Genomic DNA, 26,712 nt, shown 5'->3' on the forward strand with positions numbered 1-26,712 from the left:
TTGCTTTAAATGTGCACCATGCAGCATCCATGATGATACTCAAAATATGCTTTAAAATCATCAGTTTAGTTTTGTACAGACTCTGACACGGTTTTTTTTACATCCTCAAATTAAATACTTAAATGTGTGACGTTTTAATTTTTTTAAAAATATAACACATGAAATACTGTGTTACTATTTAATTGTTATTTTCGACTCATTTTAAATAAATTATTTAGCACAGACTATTTTTTGCGGAAATTAAAGTAGAATTTTCATCATTTGACATAAACCTGTTCAGTTTTATTATGCTTATGTATGGCTCGATTAATTGATTCGTTTTTAGAAATTTAAACATTTTTCAACATATTTGTCTCTCTTGTCCAAGGTCAGCAGGGACAGACTTCAGCTCTACTATATGGATGGATGGTTGCACTAGAGAGCAGTTAACCTCTTCATTCACTTTAATGACATCAGCAAGCGTGGTGAGGTCAGGTGCCTTCAGCAAACCTCTCTGTTGTCAAAAAGTGAGTATTTTTTTATTTTATTCCCATTACGTTTTGTAACAGTTGAGCAGCAGTGGCGTTTAAGTGGTGAGCACATCTGCTTCACAGTTTTAAAGTTCTGGATTTGAATCCTGGCTGGGATCTTATGTGGCGTTTAGGGATTAAAGGTTGGCTTTACGTTCAGTGTTTTGAACTGCATTTCAAATTACATTCAAGTGTCAAAAAACAATATTATTATATATTTTATCACAAGCAATTATATCATTCATTTGTAGTTCTTTGGCTGCACAAAGCCACTTGAGTCATGCACATGCGTGACTGGGACGCCTCCTTTTTGGCCAAGTGCCATGTCGCCATCCTCATTGACAATGTGCCAATTATCAGCCTCACTGCTCTATACAGTGTTGATTCTATTTGACTCCAATTAGACCTTTCACCTTCAAGGCCAATTAGCCACCATCATTAAAAGAAATCATCTGGTTCCTACCATCAAAACGCCTGTGATTTGAATTAGTGGCGGTATTATTATTGTATTTGTTTAAAAATAGTGGTTTTTTTTGTTTTTTTTTTTTGCTGTAGTGGTGCTAATCTCCAGTCAACAAGTCAGTGTGCATCTCTCCGCAGATTAAGGTTTGTAAATCTGCAAGGAGGCGTACATACAGTAAAGCCTGCCGCCGTGTCAAAGGAGCTTAGAAGGCGCAACACAGCGAAGCACAACAACAGCGAGGACGGCGAGGAGGGGGCGGGGGGTTGAGGGAGGGGGGGTAGCATCTTCTAAGCCTGTACTACCATGCAGGTCAAAAAATATCTAGCACATGTTGAAAAAGATCAGGGATGAAATGTTAGAAATTTTAACAAGCTTTCCTGATTTACTTTAATATTTTACAGTTTATTCATTTCTCACCACAACCTTTGAAACATAACAAACTTTTGCCAGAGCTCATCTTTTCGTCAGTACTGGAGGTAAAATAATTTTTGAAGTCGTGGGCCACTTGTTTTTTTTTTTTTGTGAACCGATGATGTCAGAAAATCTGAAAAAAAATTCTGATTTAAGCATAGACCCAAAAATGGAGCTTGACACAGTTAAGTGTGAATGGTAAAAGCTCAGTACACGGCTCAGAATGTCAAGCAGGTACTGAATCTACAATAAATCACTAAGTCAGGTGTGTTGAATGAAAAGAAACACCACATCATTTATCCTGAAATGATTTCTTTTTACCATTTTAGGATCAATTACACCTCCTCTGCCACTTTCCTCCAGGATACTGCCATCAAAAGGTGAGTACATGGATACCTTTACTTCTGAATTTAATTTAGTAACTTACTATAATTGAATTTGCACTCTCTTGTAAAAATAAATGTAAAATCTATCATAATAAAACATCAAGGAGAATGTAAAGAAATCTGCATTTATAAAATGTAATTAAGATAAATGGCACACACACACTGTACAATGTGTTGTGATGGAGAATACCAAATGAAATATATATAAATAAATATAATAAAAATAAACAATGAATACCAAGGGGGAAAAAATCCTGTTAGTATGACACCTGGGAATTGTTTTCAATTGTGAAAAAAATGCACGTCACCTTTAAGGTCTTACCCATACAAATATTTAATTCTGATAGCAGCTAAAACATATTACAGTATTTGTAGGGAAAAGGTGGCTAAAGGTGCACCGACAGCTCTATGTTCTGTATTATTCTTGACTTATGGCATGCTGTGATCTCATACAATCACTGCAGCTGCCTTCTCGTTCATAAACAAGCCTTTTCATGAATATTTTTTTCCCATCCTCTGCCCAAATCTGAAGCATCATCGCACCTAATTGCTAAAGATGCCCACACAGCTGAGGTCCCACTCGAGAAAGCAGGTGCAAGCCGCCCCTGGCTGTCCTTCAGCGAGGCTCTCGTCCTCTCGCACCCTTCTCGCTGCATGATTTTTCACCGTCGAGCCTCTTTCCTCAAGGGCCGCTTCAAAAGAACAAACAAATGCAGCACAATTGGAGCCCCTGATAGGCGCAACACGATTCCTTGATGTTGTTTCTCCTGGAAACATGCTGTCTTGAAAATGTCACAAAGGTCAGGCTTGTTGTTTGCAGTGAACTGCACAAAAAAAGCCAAACGGTAAAATGTGTTCATGTTTGAGGGAAAAAAATATCTCAAAATGACAAGTGGGGTGCAAGCAGGCATTCCTTGCGGTGTTTGACAATTTTCTGTGTAGTCATTATGGGAGCTGTTTCTAATATTTTGACCCGGTGTCGCTGCAATGCATTACAATGAATTCAATTACTACTTTAAATTGACTTTAAATTTAATCCTTTAAATTTTAAAATACTAAAATTATATATAATTTAAGAAAGAAATCCTAGACATATTCAAATGAAAATTAAATCTGATTTAAAACTGGTCAAACAGATTAATTCAGCCTGAATGCAAAGGAAAATCATTTGAAGATATTTGAAAATGTATTAAATTACATGTGAAAAATAAAAATTTCACAAAGTTTAAATGTATAAAAAAAATTACGTGCGACAGAAAAATAATCAAATATACATACACATTAAAGTCAATTAGTATGAATCACTATGTGAATGAGAGGAGAAAAAATAACATCAACGCACATAGATATGAAATATAAATACTGACGTTTGAATATTATAAACAATTGGTAAAATGCACAATCTTCCGCATGCCATGCATCTACAAGTGCCTCAAGAACGTGTACAAAAAAACATAAGCCGCTGAGTAGAGGCGAGCAAAAAGGGTGTGGGGGGGTCGAGAATTGCCGCGGGGGTGCCGAGCGCACCCATGCCACCCTCCTGACACCCGGCCACCATTGTGCTGCTGTCATGATCCATCATGTCCCCCACCCAAATAAAAAAAAAGACGGGCCTTGTTCGTGAGGGAGGGGACCAATCACACGCCTCATTAGCCAGGCTTGGTTACTCCCAAGCAAAGTGGTCCCAAGACACCTCGGCCTGTTGCGCCTCGAGTGTGTGCAAAGCAGGAGCAACGCTGCCGTCCAAATAATACAACTGTCTCGGGATAGCGGCCAATGTCTATTTCAGGAAATTCTTAGAGATTCCAGACAAACAAGTGACCAATCGCACGTGGTCATAGACTGTAGATGAATTTCCTCCCTTGCTCTCATTGTTTGGAAAACGGCTCCATCTGGCGAGGTTTCACTGACTGGCCCGGGCGGTGCTGCTGCGCTCCCCCGGCAGCTGGCTAAACTGCCCAACCGCTTTCCCGCTTGGCTCTCGCAGCAACCGACACTCCTGTAACAACAACGCACACGCTCACACACACATGCATACACAGCGCTAACTGTCGCCCGGCCTGGCCCGACGGCCCGGCACGGCCCGGCCTGGATGGTCATCTGGCGTGAGTCAAGCACAGTCGCTTGGTGGGGTGGTGTCAGCATCTTGGGCCTTTTGTTTTTCACCAGAGTGGATTAAATAGGTCAGAAGTACAGTATTGGGCACAAGCTTTGTTGTTTTAATGAGCCTTTGCCATTTGGTTGTTAGGGTTTCATGAAAAAATAAAAATCATAAATCATAAAATTGATATTTGACCACTCCTGGCTATCAGAGCCATGCCACAGATGTTGATTGGTTCAAGTTTGTTGCATATGTTGTAAATTAATTCATGCAATAATTAATCAGTTTGTTGTATATGCTGTAAATAGATTAATAGGGCTGCCTCTAAATTGTCTCCTCTGGAAAATAATAATTCGATTAATTCGATTTTCTTTCTTCAGGTGTTTTGTGACACCCACCACGTTGACGGCACCAGTGATGGCAAAGTGTGACGATGGACATCGAACAGGAAATGGAATCTTCTTGGCTGTTCATTACAATACAGTTAAGTCAACACCGTAAATATTTGCACCGGGTCAAATTTAAGTCAGTTATGTCAAGTTGTATGGGTTTCCGGCTTGAGTCACCAGCTGGTCGTTGTGTGAGGGCGCGCTCGAGACTAAAATGGTTGCCACCACTGCCCGCCGCCCCTTTTAATATTGAGATGCTAATAGCCAACAACATGCGTGACAAAAGGCGCACGACAACTACTGGAAAGCGACACAAAGGGTCTTCAGTGGGGCCCTGACACTTTTACTAGGCAACATGTGTCCCTGCTTTCACGCTTGCACAATGAAAGGCCCAACAACTGTGCCGGCCCGTTTAGTACCAGGATGGTCCGACGCTCCCTTCTGGGGACCCCGGCTGCTCGTGTTGTCTTTGCTTCTTGGCCTTTGTTGGCGGGTGAGAAATATCAGCTTCAGACGGCAATGCTTAGACGCCCCCAGAGGCACGGCACAAAGCCACTGAGGTCAGAGTTCAAAGCTTTCAGCCGGTGCTGAGGCTTGACCTCACTTGTCGTTACAGATGTTGCTCGGCCGGCTGTGAGGTCCACGTAGGGGACTTTCGAGGTGGTCCGAACCGGGCTTTAGATGGTCATTCTTAGCCATATTGAAAAAAATATATATATAATTTATTAAATTAGTAAACAATTGAAATTGGTGTGGCCCTTTGTCATCCTCTGAAGAATTTAGTGTCATTTGGAGTTTGAGTGGAGATCACGAGTACCCCCCTTGTCTTTAGCATGAAGGGGGCGGGTGCGTCGGACCAGTACGGCTAAGTAAGAGGTGGCCTGGCACACGCCTGCCCTCCTAATCCTTCGCCCTCAGACTCATGACCCACTTTTCTTGGAGGAGCGGCACTGAGGAGCCGCGGCCTCTAACCCGGGAGAAGCCTCCAGACGCAGGGTGGTGGGGTGGAGGAACCCCCTGCCCCTCCCCTGCCCACCACCACCACCCACTTACTCAAGCAAGACAAAGAGAAAGACACACTTAAAGGCAAATAAGAGGTCAGGTGGCACTTCATGCCTCCAGCTGATGTTCTCGAACAAACAATGAATGTCGTCGTAAGATTTCATGACTGCACCTCTATAATGGTGCAAGTACAGTATTTGGAATTTTGTTGCTAACTAAAACAGCAGCACCTATTGAGGCAGTATACAACTTTTATACTGTCTATTAAGGTCCCTGTCTATTAAGGCTTCCATCACGAGTTGTAGTTTTTAAATTTTATTTCCATCCAAAATATTGATTATCGCAAAAAATGCTGAAAAATAATGATTTTCATTGCGTTGTATTTTTCTCCACATATACTGGTGTTGTAAAAATATTGTAATTTTCACTGTAGATATTTTAGTTTATTTATTCTTACATCATATTATACGAGTCTAAAACAAAATATTGTAATGTCCATCGATATTAGCAGTTTTGTCACAATTTTTCATCACGTATCGAAAATGCATGGCCATCAATCATCTATTATTAGTACTTCCACGTGCCAGCGTTATTCATACAACCAGGCCTCCTTTGTTTGCTAAATAAGGAAGCTGTGAGGACATTAATGACCTGAGCCATTTCCTAATTAAAGCAACAAATTAAGCTGAGATGAGCCACTAATACAAACAAAATCAAAAGAACAGCTTCTCCATTATTTTGTCTTATCCCTTGAAAACATACTGACCGACTTCATGGCACGAGCCTGCTCCAAATAGGTCATATCATCATCTTATTACTATTTTGATTTATCAACCACCAACCCCCTCCTCCTTGTTGTCCAAAACACACACACACACACACGCGCGCACACACACACACACACACACACGCACACACACGCACGCACCCACAAAAATCAACCACAATACACGACGCTCTTACTTCTCTGCGTGTCTTAATCCCTGGCAGACTTTAAGTGTCTGGCATTGAGGCAAAATCCCAAACTGGAGAGGAGCATGTTTGGAGACCTAATCCCCTTACTCATAGACTCCACTTGCCCCCAATTCACCTCTGCCAAAATAGGCCAAGAACAAGGAGTCACAACACACAGACACGCGTGGACAGATGATGTATAAGCTGATTGATATGCAGTCAACTATACATGCTGGCAGACAAGCATACGAACCATTAAAGAAAGATGGATGTGTATCTCTTGATGGGTTTAAAACTTTGAGTCATGAGTTAGCATCTTGTGCAATTGAGCGGATGTTTTTTTCCGTCCGTCTGTCCATCCACCCAGACCACTCACATCCTCCACCCCTCCATTCCACCTCCGTCTGTCCATCTATCCATCCATCCAGACCACTCACATCCTCCACCCCTCCATTCCGCCTCATGGCAGCAAACAGAGTTGTGCAAAAGATTACATTTGCCTTTGACATTATGCAAATGAGTTTGTCATTGCTGCCCCCCCTCCATCACTCCCTTGTGGTCAATTAGTTTTATTGAGTGTTAGCTTTAGCCTTGAAAGAAAAGCCTAAAAGCAAATAGTCTGCTTTTGATCATGCACTTCACACTAATGAATTCTTGTGTCCTGCTTACACAACTAAAAAATGAGTAAACTTAGCTCACTTGTTTGTTTTTCAAGCAACTTTGTGACTTTCGATACTGAAATGCCATTTTATAGTCTTTTTAATCTGCATTTTTACATGCATCCATCTATGGGCCTTGTCCACAATGGTGTTGCAGGTGAGCTGCAGTCGATCTCAGCTGACCTTTGGTGAGAGGCGGGGCACACCCGAGACTGAGACACACACGCACGCACGCACACACACACACACACACACACACACACACACACACACACACACACACACACACACACACACACACACACACACACACACACACACACACAGGCAGATGGTTTTGTTTTTGTCAAACAGCGAGAGGCAAATTTAAGTTGCTCTGTTTAAATCTGAAATCAGCTTATACCTTCAATCTCATTTTTGCTTTTGCTGCTCTTCACTATGCTCCGTAATGAGCTAGTGCGGTTGATATGTGCCCCCCCCCCCCTCCCTGAGGATTATTATTACTATTATGACAACAATATGAAAATGTAAGGCAAGAGACTTGAAGAATCGTATTACTCTCGGGGGCAATTCATTAACTTAAGAGGCTTCGCTGGAAATAATAGACCACAACCTTGAAGGGATGTGTGGGAAACGGGATTATTTTGGTGATGTATCTTTACCAGGGTAGTTTTCCCGCTTAATATTGTTTTTAAGCAGAGGTCACAAATGGGCCAAATATAGAATATTGCAATATCTGGCCTATATTGCAACTGTAAAAAAAAGAAACAAGGCTCAAGCCTAAGAGGAACTGTTATGGGAAACCAAAAATATTGAGCCTACACAGACTGTGGTTGGCATCATGACCTCCCAGTTGCAAGGTCATGAATTTAAATCCTGGCTCTGGGGTCAGGGTTGTGCAGGTTCTCTGGCTCTCTACTGCATTCCAAAAACATGTTGTGGTCACTGAATAATTTTGGTTGTCCATGCGAAAAAAAAATTCCATTCATCCCACAGAATAATCAAGTCTAATAATTAACAGTATTATACTATACGGTGCAACATAAATGAGTACAGGTAGTGTGTGTGACTCATATGCAGAATTTACTATACTTTACACAATCATCAACAAATATTTAATGGGTGATTTTCCTTCATTGTTGTTTTTTTATGTGTATAGCAAACCAATTATTTGGCTCATCTTCATGAGAAACGAGAAAAAAGATTTTGGACCCGCTTGAGTCTGAAAATAGCGTTTCACCAGTACACTGCTGACCTCTAGTGGCTTTTTTTAAGTGTTGCATATCAGAGGAAAAAAATATGTCTCCCTCTTTTCACGTTCCACAGTAAATTTATGTATATTATTTTCATTTTTATTCAAAATGTATGCTTTCAACATTATGGTCGTAAGTAATAACGTTGGGAAGTACAATACGGCTTGACATAACTGACATTGGGATTCTGTGGGATTTTTCATTTGCGTCTGGATGACAATTGATATTTTCGTTTTTGCATTGAATTTGTCCACAACAGTGAGAGCTATAAGAAAGTAAAAAACACATAGAAAGACTTGTGTTTTGTCATTTTGCTTGTTTTTGTTTCGCATTGTGAACATTTTTGCATATTTATATATTTCTTATTGCTTCGAGATAGGCTTTGCCTGCAAGTTCTTATATTTAATCATCATCTCGCTGTCCTTAACGCTGAAGGACGAGTTGGAATGAAAAACATTAGTAAGTGTCACTTCCCCTCTGACTTCCTGGTACGTGACGTCACTTATAGGCGGGGCTACGCAGTCGCTTTCTGCAGCCGCTGACATTACTGTGGTCAAAGAGTCGGGGGGAAAGGGGGTGAATAGGAGCCGAGTCAAAGGCGAGTGGTTAAAGGGGGAGTGGGCCTGTCAAAGAGCCAACTCGCCGTGAAGGGGCCTCTTTTTCGGGGGGGCTGGCGGAAGCAGGTACGAGGCGGTGAGATGGATCGGTCGCTAGCTAGCGGTGTGCAGCAGGAACTGGCTAGCAAGCGGCTACATTCAAGGTAAGCCGTTTTCATTCATTAACATATATGGTCAAACTCTGAAAATGATAACAAATGACCACTCGAAGCTTTTAAGTGGAAAATGGGCAGGCGGTGGTTTGTGACTTCCGAGGACGGCTGGCAGCCAGAGACCGGTTCCAAACCTCAAGTACACTGGCTCGACTTGCATGCAGACTGAGCGGAGCCCACGTACACTTTTGAGGCGTGCAGTTTTTGTCTATATAAGTAAAATAAAATAATGCACATACAACATTAAAGATCTAGATGTCGGAATCAAATGACATCTGCCCAATTATCTGCATCAGAATGAGACATTAAATAATGACCTGTGTTATTTGGTGATGTGTCCGCTGGATGCGTCACATTTACGGATCTGCAGTTTTTAAAAAAGGGACCTACTGCACAGATTTTTCACAAAACAATTTGCAAGTGTCTTAGTTCACACGACATGCTTTTGTCAAACTAGATCAAGAATTGCAGTACAATTTAACACACCCTTTTCTTGCCTTGCTGAAATTAGCCTCACCCCGCCCCTGACATTGTTGAATGGCTAATGATTCTCTTTTTGTTGACTAAATGTGTTTTGGCTTGTGAACAACACTCCATGTTTGCCAAAAGCTTACAAGTAGTCGCTAGGGTTTTCTGAGTTTTGAATTGCGCTGTGTAAAGAATTCAAAGAATTATGGGGAGTGAGCTGACCATGTGTTTGTGTGTGTAGAGAGTACTAGACTTATGAATATATACAAAAAAATAAGTTGATGTGATCAGACATATTATTTTGCATACTATTGAAATTAATACTGTATTTTTAAATTGAATGAACATAAGAAAATATAAACATTCTAAAGTAATCGAGACTGAATTGAAGGTGGGAAAAAAAATCCCAAATATGTAATTGTGGGCCGCCCAGTGTGGCAGTCAATGTTTATTGCTGCTATGTTGTCAAGTGACATTTTCACAGTCTGTGTGATCGTTTGGCACTTGTAAGGTAAATATGAAGACTGACTCACACTTCTGGCGCTTGCCCTCTGTGAGCTGTTGCTCTTATTTCCAAACGACACGTGACCTTTCTGCAAGACATGTTGTTTGTTTTGTTCCTTGAAGCAAACAGAACTATGAAAAGAAGAGACAAAAAGATTCAAGTAGCCTTTTGTGTCAATTTTTAGGAGAGTTGGTGGGGGATAACATTCTTGAGCTACCCTTTGGTTTTCTAGACAATCTGTAGTTTATAATTATGGCTGATTAATTTTTTTTATGCTTAAGAGTAGGAATGACAGTTTGCCCCAAGCTGACCAATTTGAATGGCTCTATTACACAGTGCCATTCTTCAGTTGACCACAAGGATGTCAAGAATGAAAGTAAAAAAAAAAATGGAAATGAAATTACTGTTTTTCTTGTGCGGTTGCTTTTCTTTTCCTCCCTCCTCTGTCTTGTTTTCTTCGCATTCCTTCCGTAGATTTGACTCCTTGAATTTATTTGTCGAGGGTAGTGTTTGATATTGCAATTCGAGAACCTATTTTACAACTCCCTCGAGGGATTTTAGAAGTTGAATTGATGTCTTTCTAACTACTGTCTGCAATGAATAAAACTGCCAAGTAGCTGCTAATCATCAAGATGACTTCTCAGATTGGAGTGTTTAGTTGCAAAGTCTCTTTAGCAGCTGGTGGTATACCAAAATCTCTTCCTACTTTCACTTCCATTTTCTCATGCAAAAAATGAGTCAGTAAGGGAAAGTGACGCTCAGAAAATGCCCCCAACGTGGTTAATTTCTTTCTCAAGGGCAGTTTGACACACTAACTGGGCGCATGAAGCACAGCTCAAATTATTTTAGTCAGTTTGACTTCAACGCATTGGTCGTTAAATAAAGAATTGTTAACGGTTTGTTTTTTGGGGAAAATAACGAGACACTTCATTGACTGAGTCTCTTGGATGTCTGATCTAATAGCGTTCCTGCTGGAGTAAGCAAATAGTTGGATTAGTCCGGGCCACTTACTGCGCTGCTTGGACACAATTAAGAAGGTGTACAAGCTGCTCAATCCTTTATAGGACTGAAAAGTACTCACAGAGGCAGCAACGATCTCTGCTAGCTTGGACTACTTTAAATCATCCTCTGTTGACTTTTACATTTTTTTTCATTGGAGCGGCGCCATCTTGGAATCATCAAAAAAGTCTTGTGTTTGGAACCTGAGAAGCAGATGTGGTTCTTGGGGCTAGAATCTTGCACTTGGAATTCAGTCATTGTTTTCTTGCGGACATTTTGGATTCCATTGTATTAATGGACACTATAGGAGGTCATTCATACTGTTTGACTCTTTTGTGGCAAATTGCCAAGTCGCCCAAGGACTTGTCATGATGGCATCGGAGTCATGCCCTCTCACAGGGGCAGAGCAGACGGTGTGCAGACTGGTGCACCACGGCCCTCGACCTCACGCCGTGCTCAAGCCTTTACATTTGGAGTTGCAGAGGTTTGTGGACAAGACGATTGGCAAGCAAAAGCACAGGTAGTGAAACTTGGCAGCTTGTACTGTGCTCATCTTTTCCTTAAGTGAGCCAGTGAAAATCAGCTGAGAGTCTTAAATGTTATTTTACGGATATCCACCTTCTCCATTGTGTTGAATAGGAGTTAATAACTTGTTTACAATATTGGGAAGTGTAAAATATTTTTTTAAGAATAAAAAACAAAATTGGAGGCCCTCCTTTGAGTAAACTTACAAAATAGATGAAGCAAAATTTTTAGAGATGGAAACACGAGAATACAAGAGTTACAAGTTTAATTTCATAATGTTGTTTTTCTAAATAACAGAATTTGTATTCCTCTGCATTCGCTCCGTTTGGTTAATTTTTGTGTTTTTTAGTTTTCATACGGCCCTAATACTGACCAACTAGCTCGTAATATCTTCACTAATTGTTTTTAGATTTTTCTGTCCCCATTCCACAAATTCCAAAACTAATTATTGCAAGATTTTTTTTCATGCAGACAAAAATAATATACAGGTGTAATGATTCAAGAGTACAGTGAAATGGCCCTTGCTGTTTTCCCCCACTAAACCTTACTGAGTCCCATATGGTACTATATCTTCCCTTCTATAGGCAGCACATGTAGATTAGATTTGATTAGACTGACGAGTAATCCTTGATTAACTCTACAATCTGGAATTTCATCAAATACCCTGCCCTTTAGTTCATCCTGGATTATCCATCCGCCCATACACTTTGCTGATGATGCTTTTCTCCGTTTGTACGATTCTTCCATTCACGCACTTTTCATGGCATTATCTGCTCCTTTTACAATAAAGCACTTGTCAATGCACACAAAGATGCCTTGTACATGGCCTCAAACAGTGCATGTGATCCAGTGGTTTCCGTGGTAACCAAAGTATTGCGTTTGAGAAGCCTCTTGTTGAAAGGCAGCGGATACTGTGTGTCTTTGTGCACACGGGTTGTGCAGTGAAAAGGTGTCATTGCTAAGGCCCTTGTTGTCATGGAGATGATGACAATTTGAAAAGAGATGTGAAAAGTGGAGCTAATGTTACTGTCATCTAGGATGGAGGCGTCCTGCTTGGAGTTGGCCTTGGAAGGGGAGCGCCTGTGCAAGGCGGGGGACTTCAAAGGTGGCACGGCGTTCTTCGAGGCGGCTGTGCAGGTCGGCACGGAGGACCTCAAGACCCTCAGCGCTATCTACAGCCAGCTGGGCAACGCCTACTTCTACCTGAAGGAGTATGGGAAAGCCTTGGAGTACCACAAGCATGACCTCACGCTGGCCAGGTGAGAAAATTGCAGCACATTGCTTTTTCAAAATGGAGTTGTATTTTTGAATCAAATTGCATCACCTTTTTTTTTTTAACATTTTAAATAATTTTCTTTGCAACCCCATTTTTATTTTCCACATTGGCATTTTTCAAATAATGCTAAATATGTTTTCCTAGTGCATTTGTTTAAATGCATGATTGTTTCATTTTTTTGTAAATTAAAAGTCATAACCACAATCATGTCATCTTTAGAATTTAATTTTTTTAATTCACGGAGCTGATGATTTGTTGTGTAGTGTTTTACACACTAGGAGAAAAAAGTGAGTGGACTTTCAATTCGGAAACAACTGTGATTGAAGAACTCAGTGAGAAATGTGGCATCCCATTGTGAATGCAGGTGGTATTTTGCTACCAGGGGGAGTGATTAAAGACCCCTGGGGGCAGGATTTACCTCGTTACTTTGCAGAACTGCCAGTCCCATCAGGAGCTAGTCCTGGTGAAGCTGCTCATTAAAAGGCACTTTAGTGTCTCTCGTAATTAAATCAAGTCTTTAAGCGCCACACTTTGCTCTTTAAACCAGGGCCATTTTATTTTATAGAGAATTGCTGTATTAACACGCACACATTTTGCTCTCCTAGGACAATTGGAGATCGAATCGGAGAAGGAAAAGCCAGCGGTAACCTTGGCAACACTCTGAAAGTGCTGTGCCGCTTTGACGAAGCCGCCGTCTGCTGCCAGAGACATTTGGATATCTCTCAAGAACAAGGCGACAAGGTCTGAAACGCTTCTCTGGATATCAACTACAGCTTTTTTTGACTTTTTGACGCTTTAGGTGGGTGAGGCCCGGGCGCTTTACAACATCGGCAACGTGTTCCATGCCAAAGGCAAGCAGCAGTTGTGGGGCTGCACCCAAGAGCCCGGAGATCTTCCCGCTGACGTCAGAGACACGCTACAACGCGCGACCAGCTTTTACGAGTTTGTATTCAAAACACACGAACGCCGTCATTGCACTCGATATTCCTGTCAAGCCATCAGTGGGCAGTAAATTGTGTACTGTTTTGTCAGGATGAACTTGTGTCTGGTGAAAGAAGTTGGTGATCGAGCTGCTCAGGGCAGAGCGTACGGCAACCTGGGCAACACACATTACCTTTTGGGAAACTTTGTTGAAGCCATCAAGTTCCACAGGCAGGTCAGACATTCTAAGCATCTTCATTATCTCTCACGGAGCAAAATGTGTACTTGGCACAAACTCTGCGATGGAGATAATTAGCACAATTTTACAGAAACGGAAGTAGTGGGAAGACAGTCGACCCAGAAATGTTCTGTTTAAAGAAAGCATCAGAGCTGGGATGGAGATGGGAGAGTGTCTTTGTAGAAAGCACCGATCAGTTGAAAAAGATAAAAAAAAACTGTTTTATGTCACATCAGACAGTAAAAGGCAAAGGCAGCTCAAGCTTGGTTATGACAGAATTGTGTGGGATCTCTGGATAAAAGAACTAAACATTTTCTGTTATTCAACTCAAGATTGCATCTTGTCACCCATAGAGATTATCCATAGCGAAAGAATTTGGCGACAAAGCGGCAGAGCGACGAGCCTACAGCAACTTGGGCAACGCTCTGATATTTCTGGGCCAGTTCAACACAGCCACAGACTACTACAGGTGAGGGAAAAGGAAGCCTGACATCTAGTGGTGGCCGGAGGAAGTGAAACAAGCTGAACAATATAATGCAGCAGTCTCCTCATTTTTTTTTGTGTCATGTAAGCATACACAAAATGCATTTTTTGTGTGGATCTTGAAGGAAAACTCTTCAGCTGTCACGCCAACTTAGAGACCAAGTGATGGAGGCCCAGGCCTGTTACAGCCTTGGAAACACCTACACACTTTTGCAGCAGTATGACAGAGCCATAGAGTATCACCTCAAGCACCTGTATATTGCTCAGGATCTCACCGACAGGTAAAGCCAGGACATTTACACAAAGCCAATTACGGAAGTTCAAAAGAACCACGCGTGTTCCGTCAGGGTTGGTGAAGGCCGAGCCTGCTGGAGTCTGGGGAACGCCTATGTGTCTTTAGCCAATCACAAACAAGCGCTCCACTATGCCCGGAAACATCTGGAGATCTCCAAAGAAGTGATTTTTTTTTTTAATTTTTTTTTTTACCATGAACGCAAATTTTATATCTCTATTTCTATGTACGGCAGATTGGAGACAGGAACGGCGAGCTGACAGCCAGGTTGAATGTGGAGCAGCTGATGGAAGCGCTGGGTGTTAGTGACGGCGACCTTTCACCTTCCAGTTCAGAGTTTGAGATGCAAGGTGACACACAACTTGAGTTAGCCTCTTATTTGATTCTTTTGGCTAATTTGGTTATAAATAAAGATATATAAATAAATTGATATGTTATACTTAAATATAACTAATTAACAGAGTTAGTGTAATTGTTTTGGTTTAGAATCGCAGTAGTTCACTCAAGAATACTAAAGAACACATTTTGGGGAAATTCTCGTGACTTGTATCTCTTTTTGGGTCACATGCACACACAGCCATGTTATAATGCAGCGTCCCTGTTGGCTGACAACTCAACGTTAAGGTTGTCCATTTTCTCCACGGCATTTGAACAGTCAGACAGACTCTTATTCATTTGCGTCACGGCCGCTGTGACCACAACGTGACCGCCGGCAACAAGCTTCGTGTTGTCTCATGATGTCCTTGTTACGCTTCCTCAAGGAGCGAGGCCCAAATTTACTAAGAGGGACAGCATGGACAGTGTGGAGCTGTGGAAGTTATCTTCTTATAAGGTAAACAAGCTGTCGGAAGTTGTCCCTCTTTGCGTTTGACCATCTCTTAACGACTCGTTTATCGTAGGACGGTGAGGGCCACGAGACCGAAAGCTTACCCAGAAGGTCTACGAGTCAATCGGCGAAAAGGAAAGGCTATCCCGATAGCCGCTCGTCAGACGAAAGACCCTGGTTGGACTCTCCCGTCGATGCTGACGACATCAATCTGCAAGTCTCGCCTCCCGTTCCAGTGAGTAGACAAGACTACGCACAAGTTCTGATGTCTAGATTTTCAGATATTAAGCAACTGTCTAGAGCAGGGATGTCAAACTATTTTTGTCGCGGGCCGCATAGTACTCCTAGTTTCCGTCGGAGGGCTGTTATGACTGTCAACGCAAATATTATATACAGTATAGGCTACACAACAAACTAAAGGAGCTTTGAAATCAGACACTAGTAAAAATTGTTCAAATATTTTAAAAAGATACATGGTAATTAAAAATTGCTAGCAATGTCTGTAGTTTTTAAAAGTGAAGACGATTTGTAATTTTAATATTGACACATGAAGTCAATGCATAATTTGTCTTCGCGGGCCACATAAAATGATGTGGCGGGCTGTTTCTGGCCCCCGGGCCTTGAGTTTGACACTAGCTAGGGAGACTACATTTGCATCGCTGTTGCGCTTGTCTTTCAATTATACTTTTACTCCATGTCCTCAGCTCTCCTTTCATTATACGAGACACAATTAGCCAGGTTAAATTGGGGATTCTTTTAATTTCCCTCGAGCTTGCTCAACATGATGTAACAGGTTGCCCACCGTAGACAGGAACTCACCCCTCATCTTATTTTCCTTTGAGCTGAATTTCTTAGAGGTGCCAAACGGGGTGGAAAAAAACAAACATGTTGGTTTCATAGGCAGCGCTAAAAAGGCTTTTGACTTGCTAATTAGAACCTCATTTCATTCTGTGTTGGGGGAATAAACCGTATTGCAACGTTAGTAACTAACTTTTGTTTACTTTCTTCGCTTGGACTTCAAGACAGTCCATTAGGGCAGCAAACGAGTTGGGTCTGAATTAATTGTAATCACATTCTAAAAAACTCTTGTCAATATTGATTACGCTTAATTCATTATATGATCGTTGGCATGGAAACAATGGTGGCTTGACATTGTTGCCCAAGTGTTGCCAACGTTGGCATGCAACCTACTCATAACTGCGCCCTCCCCCCCACCAGCCAGTGATAATGTGACCTTGATCACAGAAGCGCTTCCCACCCCCTCCCCAGCGCCAAGCCTTCCCATAATGACTTGTTTTCCCACAGTGGCTGAATGGCACAAAAACGACTCGCAGAAGAGAGAGAGCGAGGGAGGGAGTGACGGAGGGAGGGAGTATGCGCTTGAAAGCAGAGTTGGCTGCAATAGAAGGACACAATTGGGGAGGAGAGGGGCTTTGAGGGATGTAAGGTGCTCGGGGGGGACGTAAGGGGAGAGGAATGACAGAGGGCGAGTTGGGAAGAGGAAGCGCAGCAGCCGGTGAGTTGTTTCATTCATGTTTTCAGGAACAAAGTTTGTCTTCACGCTTGCGTATGTCTACATGTAACGTTTTCCAAGCTGCAGCGGTTCAAAGGTAAATTCAAATGAAGCAAAATTGTGTCCGTCGCTGCCGATGGCAATGTGGACTTCTGCTGACCTACTTTACGTTATGCCGTGAGGCGTAGTCAACTCAACTTTTATTTAAAGCGTGAAAACTGAAAAATACCACAACTTGTTTCCTGAGAAGTTAGCTACAGTGATTTTTTGAAACTTTTTGTCAGTAATTGTGTCTGTGTAGCATCTCTGGCTGCCATCAAGAGCAAACAGTCCCGCACCATATTGGCACAGAGGTGATGGTCCCCACAATGGCTGCTGACTATCCTAAAATTTGTGCTGTGGTTCTCTTCTACAAAAACAGCACCAAAGTCCGTTGGGGGTCAGAGTTGATCCTTGTGATTTTCCACCTCTGAGCTTGTATCAGATGCAGGATGGATCCTGTTTATGTAAATCCCAATTTACACTGCCCTTTTTAAGATGTGTGGCTGTTCTGTATGAACCACACGGAGTTAAGGAGAAAAGTCAGTCTTTGATTTTCGAGATACTGTCAAAGCTGCATCAGTGATGTATTTTTAATTTTTATTTTATACATCATATGAGGTACTTGGTGCTTAGTGGCTGCATTATAACCTGGAACTGGTAGGAATTGCAGCATATTGAAATTTAAATAAGGTCTACACGTGCCGGTTATTTTTTTCGCATATTTGTAATGTGCCTAGTTCTAAGAAAATACTTCAAAGTATAACTCATGAACAACATCTCCCTGTCTTATGGTCTACTTCACCACAGGAACTTTGCCCTGGAGCTTGGAATCGTTGAAGAATCATGAGAACTTTTGTCTTGAGTTTTGTTCTGGGTTGATTTTTTTTTTTTTTCCCTCCCCCAACTACAAAAGAAGACTCTGCTTATCCAATTGTAACACTTTTGGGAATAAAAGTGTAGAACAGCTGTGAAAGAGGACAGTCACATTGCACTAATGGAGCTCTTGTGATGCCATCAAATTATTTCCCCATGCTACTCAAAAGGATAAGCTTCATTATGCATAATTATAATGGACACTCTGTTTAGTTATCTCATGGGCAGCTTAGGTGTTTCCTAAAATGGCTGACCTTGCTTGCGTGTTATGTGTGCTAGAACATTGGCCGTGACCCTTCTGATGAGGACTGCTTTTTCGACCTGCTCAGCAAGTTCCAAAGCAGCCGCATGGACGATCAGCGCTGCCGCCTCGATGGATCACAAAACGGCGACGGCCAAGACGGCAACGCACTGTGCGACATGATTGGTCAGTTGCTTGGTATTCACTCAATAAATCAATGTGAGACTAACCCCCCCCCACCTCCCCCTCTTCCCCCCCCCTTTTCAAGATCCCGCAGTGACCACCTCCCCCCAGACGGAGGAGCTGTTTGATTTGATTGCCAGCTCTCAGAGTCGCCGCCTGGATGACCAGCGCGTCAACGTGGGGAGCCTTCCGGGTCTCAGGATCACACAGAACAACCTGGGACACCTGGTGGGGGAAGGGGAGCAGGAACCCGGTGACGACTTCTTCAACATGCTCATCAAGTGCCAGGTAAACACTGCACTAACTGTAGATTGGTATTTTGCATTTTTGGACGATATTATATTAATGTATATCCTATTTTTGAACAAAGGGATGCAAATTAAAACATGCTTTTATTTTAATCCCATCATCGATTAATCGACAGATTAATTAGACATGGACATGATAGATTGAAGTACTAAGACCACCTTTAAGTCAATACAGCAACTATACGCAAATGAATATTGAATATTTAACATTTTGTGTGTGATCGCAGTCCTCTCGGATCGACGACCAGCGATGTTCCCCGCCTGAAGCGGGCCCTCATGCGCCCACCGTGCCCGACGAGGACTTCTTCAGTTTAATCCAGCGGGTGCAAGCCAAGCGCATGGACGAGCAGCGTGTCCACCTGTCCAACGACGAGCAGGACAGCCCAGGAGAGGATTCGCCCGATCCTGAGCCACCCGGCGGGTTCCTCAGTTAGTGATGTAGGCAAAGCGGGCTCTCGGCCCAACAACCCGAGACGATAATAAATGCACGTCAAAACGAGCCAGACGCTTGCTAGCAAAAAATGTCCCCCATGCAACAGGTGGTGCCATTTAATTCATACGTGTAAATATAATGGGGAAACATGCGCATTTTTTGCACGATCATGGGATTTTCCAATATTTGACCACCTTGACGTTAAATAACGTAACGTGTGAACTCAGATCTAATGCCTTAATCAGCATTTTCTGTTGCCAGACTCAAGATTGTATTTGTAGAAGCACATCAACTGTTTAGAACTCATCTAAATTCTAACGCTCAATGATTTTGCACAGGAATCTAAAATCCGATTTATGGACATTAGTAACACATTTAATCACTTTTCTTTTTTTCCCCCCCGTATTTATTTAGTGGGCAACATGGCGGATGAGTGGTTAGCACATGTGCTATAAGGTGAATGCCAAATCTTGTTTTAATGATTTTTAGGCAAAAATTAATGTGTGAATTATTGCCGCTTTAAGCATTCATATAAGACTGGTGTCACTGATGTTCAGTGATGTTATACTGTAGTTTATCCTACACAGTGGTAAAATTCGAAAGCATGTGATGCTTAATAGTTGTAATTAAATTAAGTGAGATTCCTGAGCAAAAAGTACAGTTCAGTATTAGGAAATGTGTCGTCCAGATCACAGTTAATGTGGATGACATAATGCGCCCATGTGGTCAAAGCCCTGTATTTACCTCTGTAATTCAATTTATTGGGAGTATTGCTGGTTAAGCGCCCCTGTCTGGAGTAATGCTGCAGTGATATTGCTCTTGACCCATGCTGAAACTCTGCATTTTTGTTAGATAAATACGCAAAGAAGGGCTGTGAGACGTTTGCAGAGGAAACTCCTTGACGTGAAGACAAGCCAGCTAAAGACGTTTTTAAGCTGTGAGTAATGTGATCAAGTTTAATGGTACAAAAATTGTTAATATGACCTGCTAGGTGTTTCCTTTATTTTTCCCCTCTTCTAACATATATACAAAGGTGGCTCATACCTCATTTTTGTACCTCAAAGTATAACTCTGCAGAGGAAAGAAAATTGGGAGCTGCAGTTTTTGTGATTTAACTTACCAGGTACGCTTCCATTTGTCACTGCCATAATTTGTATATATACAGTATATAAATATATTTTTTATTTATGTTCCGTTTGGGGGATACAAGTAATTTTGCCATGCTTTTAATAAAAATGTTCCTGAGATTTATTGAGCGGTGCTTGTAATTACACATATTAGTTTACAGACATTGCATTGAATAGGTGGCATTTCACAATGTTTGCTAAGACGAAGCACAAAAGGCCTCTTAACAAAACATTCCTTGTGTTGGAATGTGAACAGGTCACCCAAACTAGATCTGAATTCAGGCCCATGTTTTTTTGGATACCCTGTTTGACTTTTTCTCTCATTCTTTTCCCTACTAAGCAAAAGCTTCCAATATACCATTACAGCTATTCACTTTTTTATAGTTTAGTGAAATACAAACTGTAGTAATAAATGTGCTTCCTTTACGCTGAGCTGCAAAATGACTACATCAACATTTATCTGCCTTTTACACAAATCCAGAAGGACATTTGCACAATTGTGCACAGTACCAGTCACATGGTGTCCCGCAATCAGAAATTGAATTGAGTTCCTCTGCCCCACTTCTGTGTCAGTGCTATTTACATTTGAACACAGACGGGGCAGCAACACATGTAAACAGACAATATAACAATACTCAAAGGCATATCAGTAGGCATCGCGTCATTTGTTTAAACAATGCATTGTCAAAGAGAGCCATTTTCAACACTTTAGATTGATCAGTATTGTAAAATAAATAAAATTATACGGTTACTGTTTTTTATGAAGTACACTTGAGCCATTTGTCTTGAAAAACAACTGAATAACAAAGTGGAACAATCACTTTTTTTTTTAAATAGGCTCTGCATAAATTAGGTGTTGCCTCATGTTTCCAGTCTGTATTTATACAGAAGAGGAAGTAATACAGGGGAAAAAAATATTTGTACAACTGCCATCTTTTCCAGGTCTCAGCCTTCTCTGTAATTTCACTCCTGCCTCCTCCGACCACTCGTACTCCCCCTCCCCTCCTTTATCTCCTCCGCTGCCCTCTTACCCAGAATGCAGCGCAGGCAGACAGCGCAAGCTCAGCCGTGCTATAAAAAGGCGTTACGTGGGGGAGGGAGGGCTGCCGTTCAGCAGGAACCGTGCACGTTTGCTCGCCCACTCACTGCTGGGGAGATCCACAGGGTCAGCGGCCAGCCCCTCGTACCGGGAGATCAGGAGACAGAAGACATAGGACAGGTTAGTACCAAGGATGCAAATGAAGGAGAACGAGAAGGCAGTGGGGTGACGTCATCTTTGTCAAATGGGAAGGGGAGGGCTGGTTTCATTTGAAAGTCACACTGACGAGATGTAGCCTGGTTGGCATCTTTGACATGGAGAAGCTGCAAGATGAACAAGAAGGCAGAGGTTGATGGGAAGAAAAAATAGATGACCAGAACTTGTACAGCACAGTTGATTTCAAGTTCCAGCACAGAGGTAGTACAGATAGGAGAAATGGGGTTGATGATGCGTCGAGAAGGTACAGTGGGAGGACAAAAAAAGGCTTGGTGGTTTGATTTCAACTTCTCTTTGTAGCTTAGGTCCACAAATTTCTATCAGAGAGGAGGAAAAGGTAGGACCAAAGTGAAGGCAGGGTTCATCCTAATGTCAGCGAAAATGACAAAGCAATAGAATGATGGCAAGGTTCATGCCATCTTTAAAAAGAAAAAAAAAAAGGGATGAAGGGTGTTTTGTTGCTCAAGACAAGTGAAGGCATGTTCAACTAGTGACTTCCAAAGTGTTTGGCCTCTTGCCCTACTGGGGAATGATATGAAGGCCCCAAGTAACAGCAGAGTTGACTTAAAATTTATGTCATGGTGGCAGTGCAGGCAAGAAGGCAGTATGGACAACTCAGAAAGTAAGCCTAGGCAGGAGGAGGAGACCTATGGAGTACCAACTTATCACAAAAAAAAGACTTGAGACTTTTTCAAAGATAGGGAAGTCCAGCTGTCAATCATCATGAGGTCCAGGAAGGGCAAAAAATTAAGGAAGTATTTTGGATGGTTTCAGTAGAGTTGAAAAAGTGACCACCTCTGTCAATTTTTGTAATTAAAGAGTCCAGCAAGAACCAAATTGAAGATTGACTGACTTCAGTTTTGTAAAATAGGGGAGTTGCAGGAACCTGGACATCTGTCAATCAAAATGAGGTCCAAGAAGGACAAAAGTGAAGGCAAAGTTCACTTTGGATGCAAGAAGAATGCATGATTGACTTCAAAGAGGCACAGGCAGGAACCCCCCCAAATGTGATTCAAGACAAAATCTAGAAAAGACGGACGTGAACTTTTTGTGTTTCATAACAAAGACGACCGGGGATGTTAAGCAACAATGCAATGGCTTAATAGCACTGTGAAGAGCATGCCTTCTTGTGCTCTAACATTTTCCATCTGCATCCATTAGCGTCCATTTTGCAGTATAGTTGAAACATGTCCGTAATGGCAATTTCGCAGCAGCCTATCGATTAACTCGAATGGGTTTTGTGGAAGTCAGGCTGCATGCACTAACATGAGCTCCACCAGTAAATATCGCCCACTGCTCTGACGTCAAAGGGTCTTCCACACCGACTGTCTGCTTGCCTTAAAGGGCCAGCAAGCGCTTGGACCTCATTGAACCACAAGAGCGAGTGCCTCTCCACAGCAACCAAAGGTGGAATGCGCCACTTGCCTTTTACACGCCTTGGGAGTCAATGAACGCCTCGCTCGCCTGACACACGATCCCTTCACAACAGCTGCGACGGTCTCTTTTTTTAGCAGGTTAAAAAATACATTTAGGACATTATTGAGGTGGCGGGTTCCTGTTGCATTTAAAATGCAAACAGTAGATCAACTGATTTAATACGTATGGAATTGAATTGCCGTAAGCATCATGTGAACATGTTTAACGTGCCATGAAATGTCCCGGTCCCAAAAAGGCAAGGTGCTGACTCGGATGCAGGCCTCCGAGTGACCTTTACTGGTGCCACAGGGTCAACGGGAACTGGCATAAAAATTGACACCTTAGACGAGTGACGAGTATAGCTAGCGCTAACCTTTGTAATTTGTCGTCTGAGTTTTGCAGTGGTCATATTTCTCATATGGTAATTTTTAAAATTTTGACTCGAGACCATGAGGCCGTTCATATTTGCTTTGTTCATCCTTTATTTGCAATGACAAACCTGACTGAAGGAATTGTTTGCGTTTTGGAGATAGATCAGGTTTTCTAAAATAATAGTATAATAAATATATAGTATAATATAATATAATAAATATACGGGAAGGATTAAAAACCTGTTCATATTTAATTAGAATAAACATAAAAGACAACACTGCTTACAGGATAAGCAGCAATGAAAATGGATAAAATAACGCGCATTAAAAAAAAAAAAACATGCTTGTTGGGCAGGATTGGACTTGTCAATCAAAATACTGGCCCTCCTCCTTCCTCATTCCTTTCAAGCCTTCTGCGTGGAAAACCCCAGCAAGAGGAAAACAATGGGCAATTTGGTTTGATGAATGCGCAAGAGTTCATGTCCAAATGTAAGACACTGCCATTGTTTTTGTTCCATTTATGGAATTTAGGGCTTGAAATGGCAACACGTCAGAGCATGCAGCTTTTAATTTTACAAGTTTGCACTATTTCCAGTCATGTGTATTTCCTTCATTGACGTCACCAAGATGTTATTGTTCTTTATTTCAGTGGAAAGGGAGCTGACAACGAACGCAACACAATGGCAGGTAAATGACGCCCTAAACGTGTCACTAAGATGACAACATTATTCTGATGTCATTGTTTAAGACGTGCGGAAGTGTTATTCATATTTTTATATGAAGTTGGATGGAAAGCACTAGTTTGCCTTGCTTCTTTTCTTGACATCTACCGCCATCTTGTGGACATTTTGGAGAATACGGCGAGCGAGTATCGTACAAGCTCACGTTTTTATTATAGATATTCAAAACTAAACTCAGAAAAAAACAGCTAAAATCTACCCCAATTTATGTGCGTTGGAAGTATTATATTAATAGATTTATTAATAATATTTATTAGCTGTTTATTTCTATATTTGGACCGCCCGTTGACATGGTAACCAAGCCAACGCAAACGTAAGAAGTGTGGCAGACATGGGGACTCTATGCAGCTCTATGCAAGACATTTCCAGTCGACATGGTCTGTAACAGCCGTTTTGTTATATATTTGTGCACTGATAGAAAAAAAAAATCTATTACTTTATTTTAATTTTATTTTAACTTGAAGTGTATCTTATTGGCGTCAATCAGTATTTTTGTTTATTGTATTTTGTTTAATATTTATTTAATCTAAAACTGCACTCACGAAACCTTACCTAACTGCCTTTTTTCATTCATTATTATTTTGTAATAATTTTTGAAAAATAATGGAGCCACGAGTGAATTTATACAAAAAAAGTTTAAAAACATCACGTTAGAAAAATAAGGGAATCACAACTAGTCTTTTTTTTTTACATAATGGCCTTTGTTTTCTATTTCCAGACAAGCTCAAAGACGCTAAAATTATCTTTGTGGTTGGTGAGTATAATGCACAAGTGTGGCTCTATTGCAAAGGCACACATTTAAACACGCTGTGATTTGTAGGTGGACCCGGGTCCGGCAAGGGCACCCAGTGTGCAATGATGGTGAAAAAATACGGCTTCACCCACTTGTCGTCCGGGGACCTGCTCCGTGCCGAGGTGGCCTCAGGCTCTGAGAGGGGCAAGCAGCTTCAAGCCATCATGCAGAGGGGAGAGCTGGTGCCACTGGTGAGAGGAGCACAAATTGAACTCGTGCAACTCTTGTTTTTTAAACAAAATCAAAAAGCTAAATATGGTTACCTTAGGTGAAATCTTGCATGAATTGTATAACTTAAGCATGCTATTATGTGTTCAGGACACAGTGCTGGACATGATTAAGGATGCCATGATTGCCAAGGCCAGCGTGTCCAAAGGCTTCCTCATCGATGGCTACCCCCGCGAGCTGAAGCAGGGCGAGGAGTTTGAGAAGAAGGTAAAAAGTCGAGGCTTGTTGCTGATTTAAAAAAACAAAACAGCAACACGCAAACCTTGTCTCTGCGCCCCCAGATCGGCAAACCGTGCCTGCTGCTGTACGTGGACGCCAAGTCCGAGACCATGGTGAAGAGACTTCTGAAGCGCGGTGAGACAAGCGGCCGCTCGGACGACAACGAGGAGACCATCAAGAAGCGACTGGACCTCTATTACAAGGCCACCGAGCCCGTCATCGCCTTCTATGAGAAGCGCGGCATTGTCAAGAAGGTGAGTAACATCCGCATTACTGCACTGGTGACTTATGAGTGCCGCCAACTATGGTTGTAACTAATGATTATTTTAATAGTACCAATCACAAAACATCTTACTACTGTTTGCTAGTGTTCCTCTAAATAAATAAATAAATAAATAAATGATGTGAAACGCCATCCACCATCGTCAAAGGTTTACTGTAAAAAGTTGATATTGGAACACGGAGTGCAGCAAAACCAAAGCATGTAAGGATACTCATTATTATGAATTCTCAGATTATAAATTATACTGCCCTCTAGTGGTGATTTGAGTAATCAGCATGGTCTCAATAAATTGATGTACAGATCTTATTATGGCTATTTGATGACATCATCTCGCCCTGCCTAGGTGGACTCTGAACTTCCGGTGGAGGAGGTCTTCAGCCAGGTCGCCAAAGCTGTTGATTCACTGTAGTTTAAAAAAAAAAAAAAAAAGAAAAAAAAATCCACTCTTGTTTGTTTGTTGCTTTGAGTTTACAGTTAACTCCGCCAAGAGCCAACAGTCCTAATTTGTCATCAGAATGTTAAGGTTGCCAACAATCTGAGGTTTGGGGTTTGAATCTCAGTGCCATCCTCTTGTTTAGTTTGAAGGTTCTCTACCTGCTTGTGTTCTTTTTCTTGTCTCTTTGGCTTCATCCCACATTCCAAAAATTGAAGAGACTAAATTAGGGCCATCCAAACGTTTTCTCCCAACAGCCGCAAGTATATTAACAATTTCCAAAGAAATTGACCATTATGTCAAAAGATGATATTGATTTTTAACAATTTTGTGTGATTTGAACCCTCAAGAGACCAAGCAGTTCTACTCACAAACAACGAAAACTTCCTTGGGGGAGGTAATAACCTCACACATTTCCTCTCATGTGCCTCCAAAGCTGCAATAAGAAACAAAAGTACTCATATTTAATAATCTTCATATATCAGGATTAACATAGCCACCTTTTACGCTATTTCCTATTTGATGGCTAGCATCAAACGCTCACTTCAAATCTTCTTCCCTACTTCTCAAAAGCACATTCACACAAGCAGGTTGCCATCAACAATAAGCCGTCATGTAAATAAAAATGCAAAAGTCTAATAAAATCTTCAACATGTAAAGTGTTTGATGAAGGTCTAGCTTAATATTTAAAGCAGCCATTAAAACAATCACTTCTTGGCCATTTTGAAAATAAGATTCACATGACTCAGGGGAAAGAGGAAGTGCCCCTCTTTAGAAATATCAGACACAACAGGATGATGGACATCACAGTTTGTTGCTTTGCCA

The 26,712-nt window shown here is 41.6% G+C and overlaps 2 protein-coding genes and 1 long non-coding RNA gene across 7 annotated transcripts; 2 read left to right on the forward strand and 1 right to left on the reverse strand.

Annotated features, from left to right (window-relative positions):
* The first annotated feature begins 390 nt into the window (after positions 1–390).
* gpsm1b (G protein signaling modulator 1b) lies at positions 391–20,273 on the forward strand. Of its 3 annotated transcripts, XM_088391477.1 has the most exons (16): positions 391–506; positions 1,713–1,763; positions 4,251–4,353; positions 12,431–12,652; positions 13,275–13,410; positions 13,469–13,611; positions 13,702–13,825; positions 14,182–14,297; positions 14,437–14,592; positions 14,659–14,767; positions 14,839–14,953; positions 15,365–15,435; positions 15,503–15,664; positions 18,137–18,284; positions 18,367–18,569; positions 18,817–20,273. In XM_088391477.1, exons 3-16 carry the CDS (start codon positions 4,304–4,306, stop codon positions 19,021–19,023), a joined length of 1,962 nt encoding a protein of 653 aa, XP_088247603.1. In that variant the 5' UTR covers positions 391–506; positions 1,713–1,763; positions 4,251–4,303; the 3' UTR covers positions 19,024–20,273. The 3 variants fall into 3 exon arrangements, with proteins under 3 accessions (XP_088247603.1, XP_088247602.1, XP_088247601.1); XM_088391476.1 differs by lacking the exons at positions 391–506; positions 1,713–1,763; positions 4,251–4,353 and adding an exon at positions 8,653–8,887; XM_088391475.1 differs by lacking the exons at positions 391–506; positions 1,713–1,763; positions 4,251–4,353 and adding an exon at positions 10,339–11,388.
* On the reverse strand, positions 7,688–10,534 carry LOC148389876 (uncharacterized). Its single transcript, XR_015861596.1, has 3 exons — positions 10,274–10,534; positions 9,898–10,000; positions 7,688–9,104 (listed from the first exon to the last, which is right to left on the reverse strand). It is a non-coding gene; the product is annotated as an uncharacterized LOC148389876 (long non-coding RNA).
* A 927-nt stretch (positions 20,274–21,200) lies between the features above and the next one.
* ak1 (adenylate kinase 1) lies at positions 21,201–26,546 on the forward strand. Of its 3 annotated transcripts, none has more exons than XM_088391481.1 (7): positions 21,201–21,368; positions 23,841–23,878; positions 24,650–24,685; positions 24,752–24,915; positions 25,043–25,159; positions 25,234–25,425; positions 25,798–26,546. In XM_088391481.1, the coding sequence occupies exons 2-7, from the start codon at positions 23,872–23,874 to the stop codon at positions 25,861–25,863; spliced, it is 582 nt and encodes a 193-aa protein (XP_088247607.1). In that variant the 5' UTR covers positions 21,201–21,368; positions 23,841–23,871; the 3' UTR covers positions 25,864–26,546. The 3 variants fall into 3 exon arrangements, with proteins under 3 accessions (XP_088247607.1, XP_088247605.1, XP_088247606.1); XM_088391479.1 differs by lacking the exon at positions 21,201–21,368 and adding an exon at positions 23,558–23,680; XM_088391480.1 differs by lacking the exons at positions 21,201–21,368; positions 23,841–23,878 and adding an exon at positions 23,968–24,308.
* Positions 26,547–26,712: the final 166 nt, after the last annotated feature.

Source organism: Syngnathus floridae, chromosome 12, assembly GCF_059516105.1.
Source record: "Syngnathus floridae isolate MCC-2025c chromosome 12, RoL_Sflo_1.0, whole genome shotgun sequence".
NCBI classification, from domain to species: domain Eukaryota; kingdom Metazoa; phylum Chordata; class Actinopteri; order Syngnathiformes; family Syngnathidae; genus Syngnathus; species Syngnathus floridae.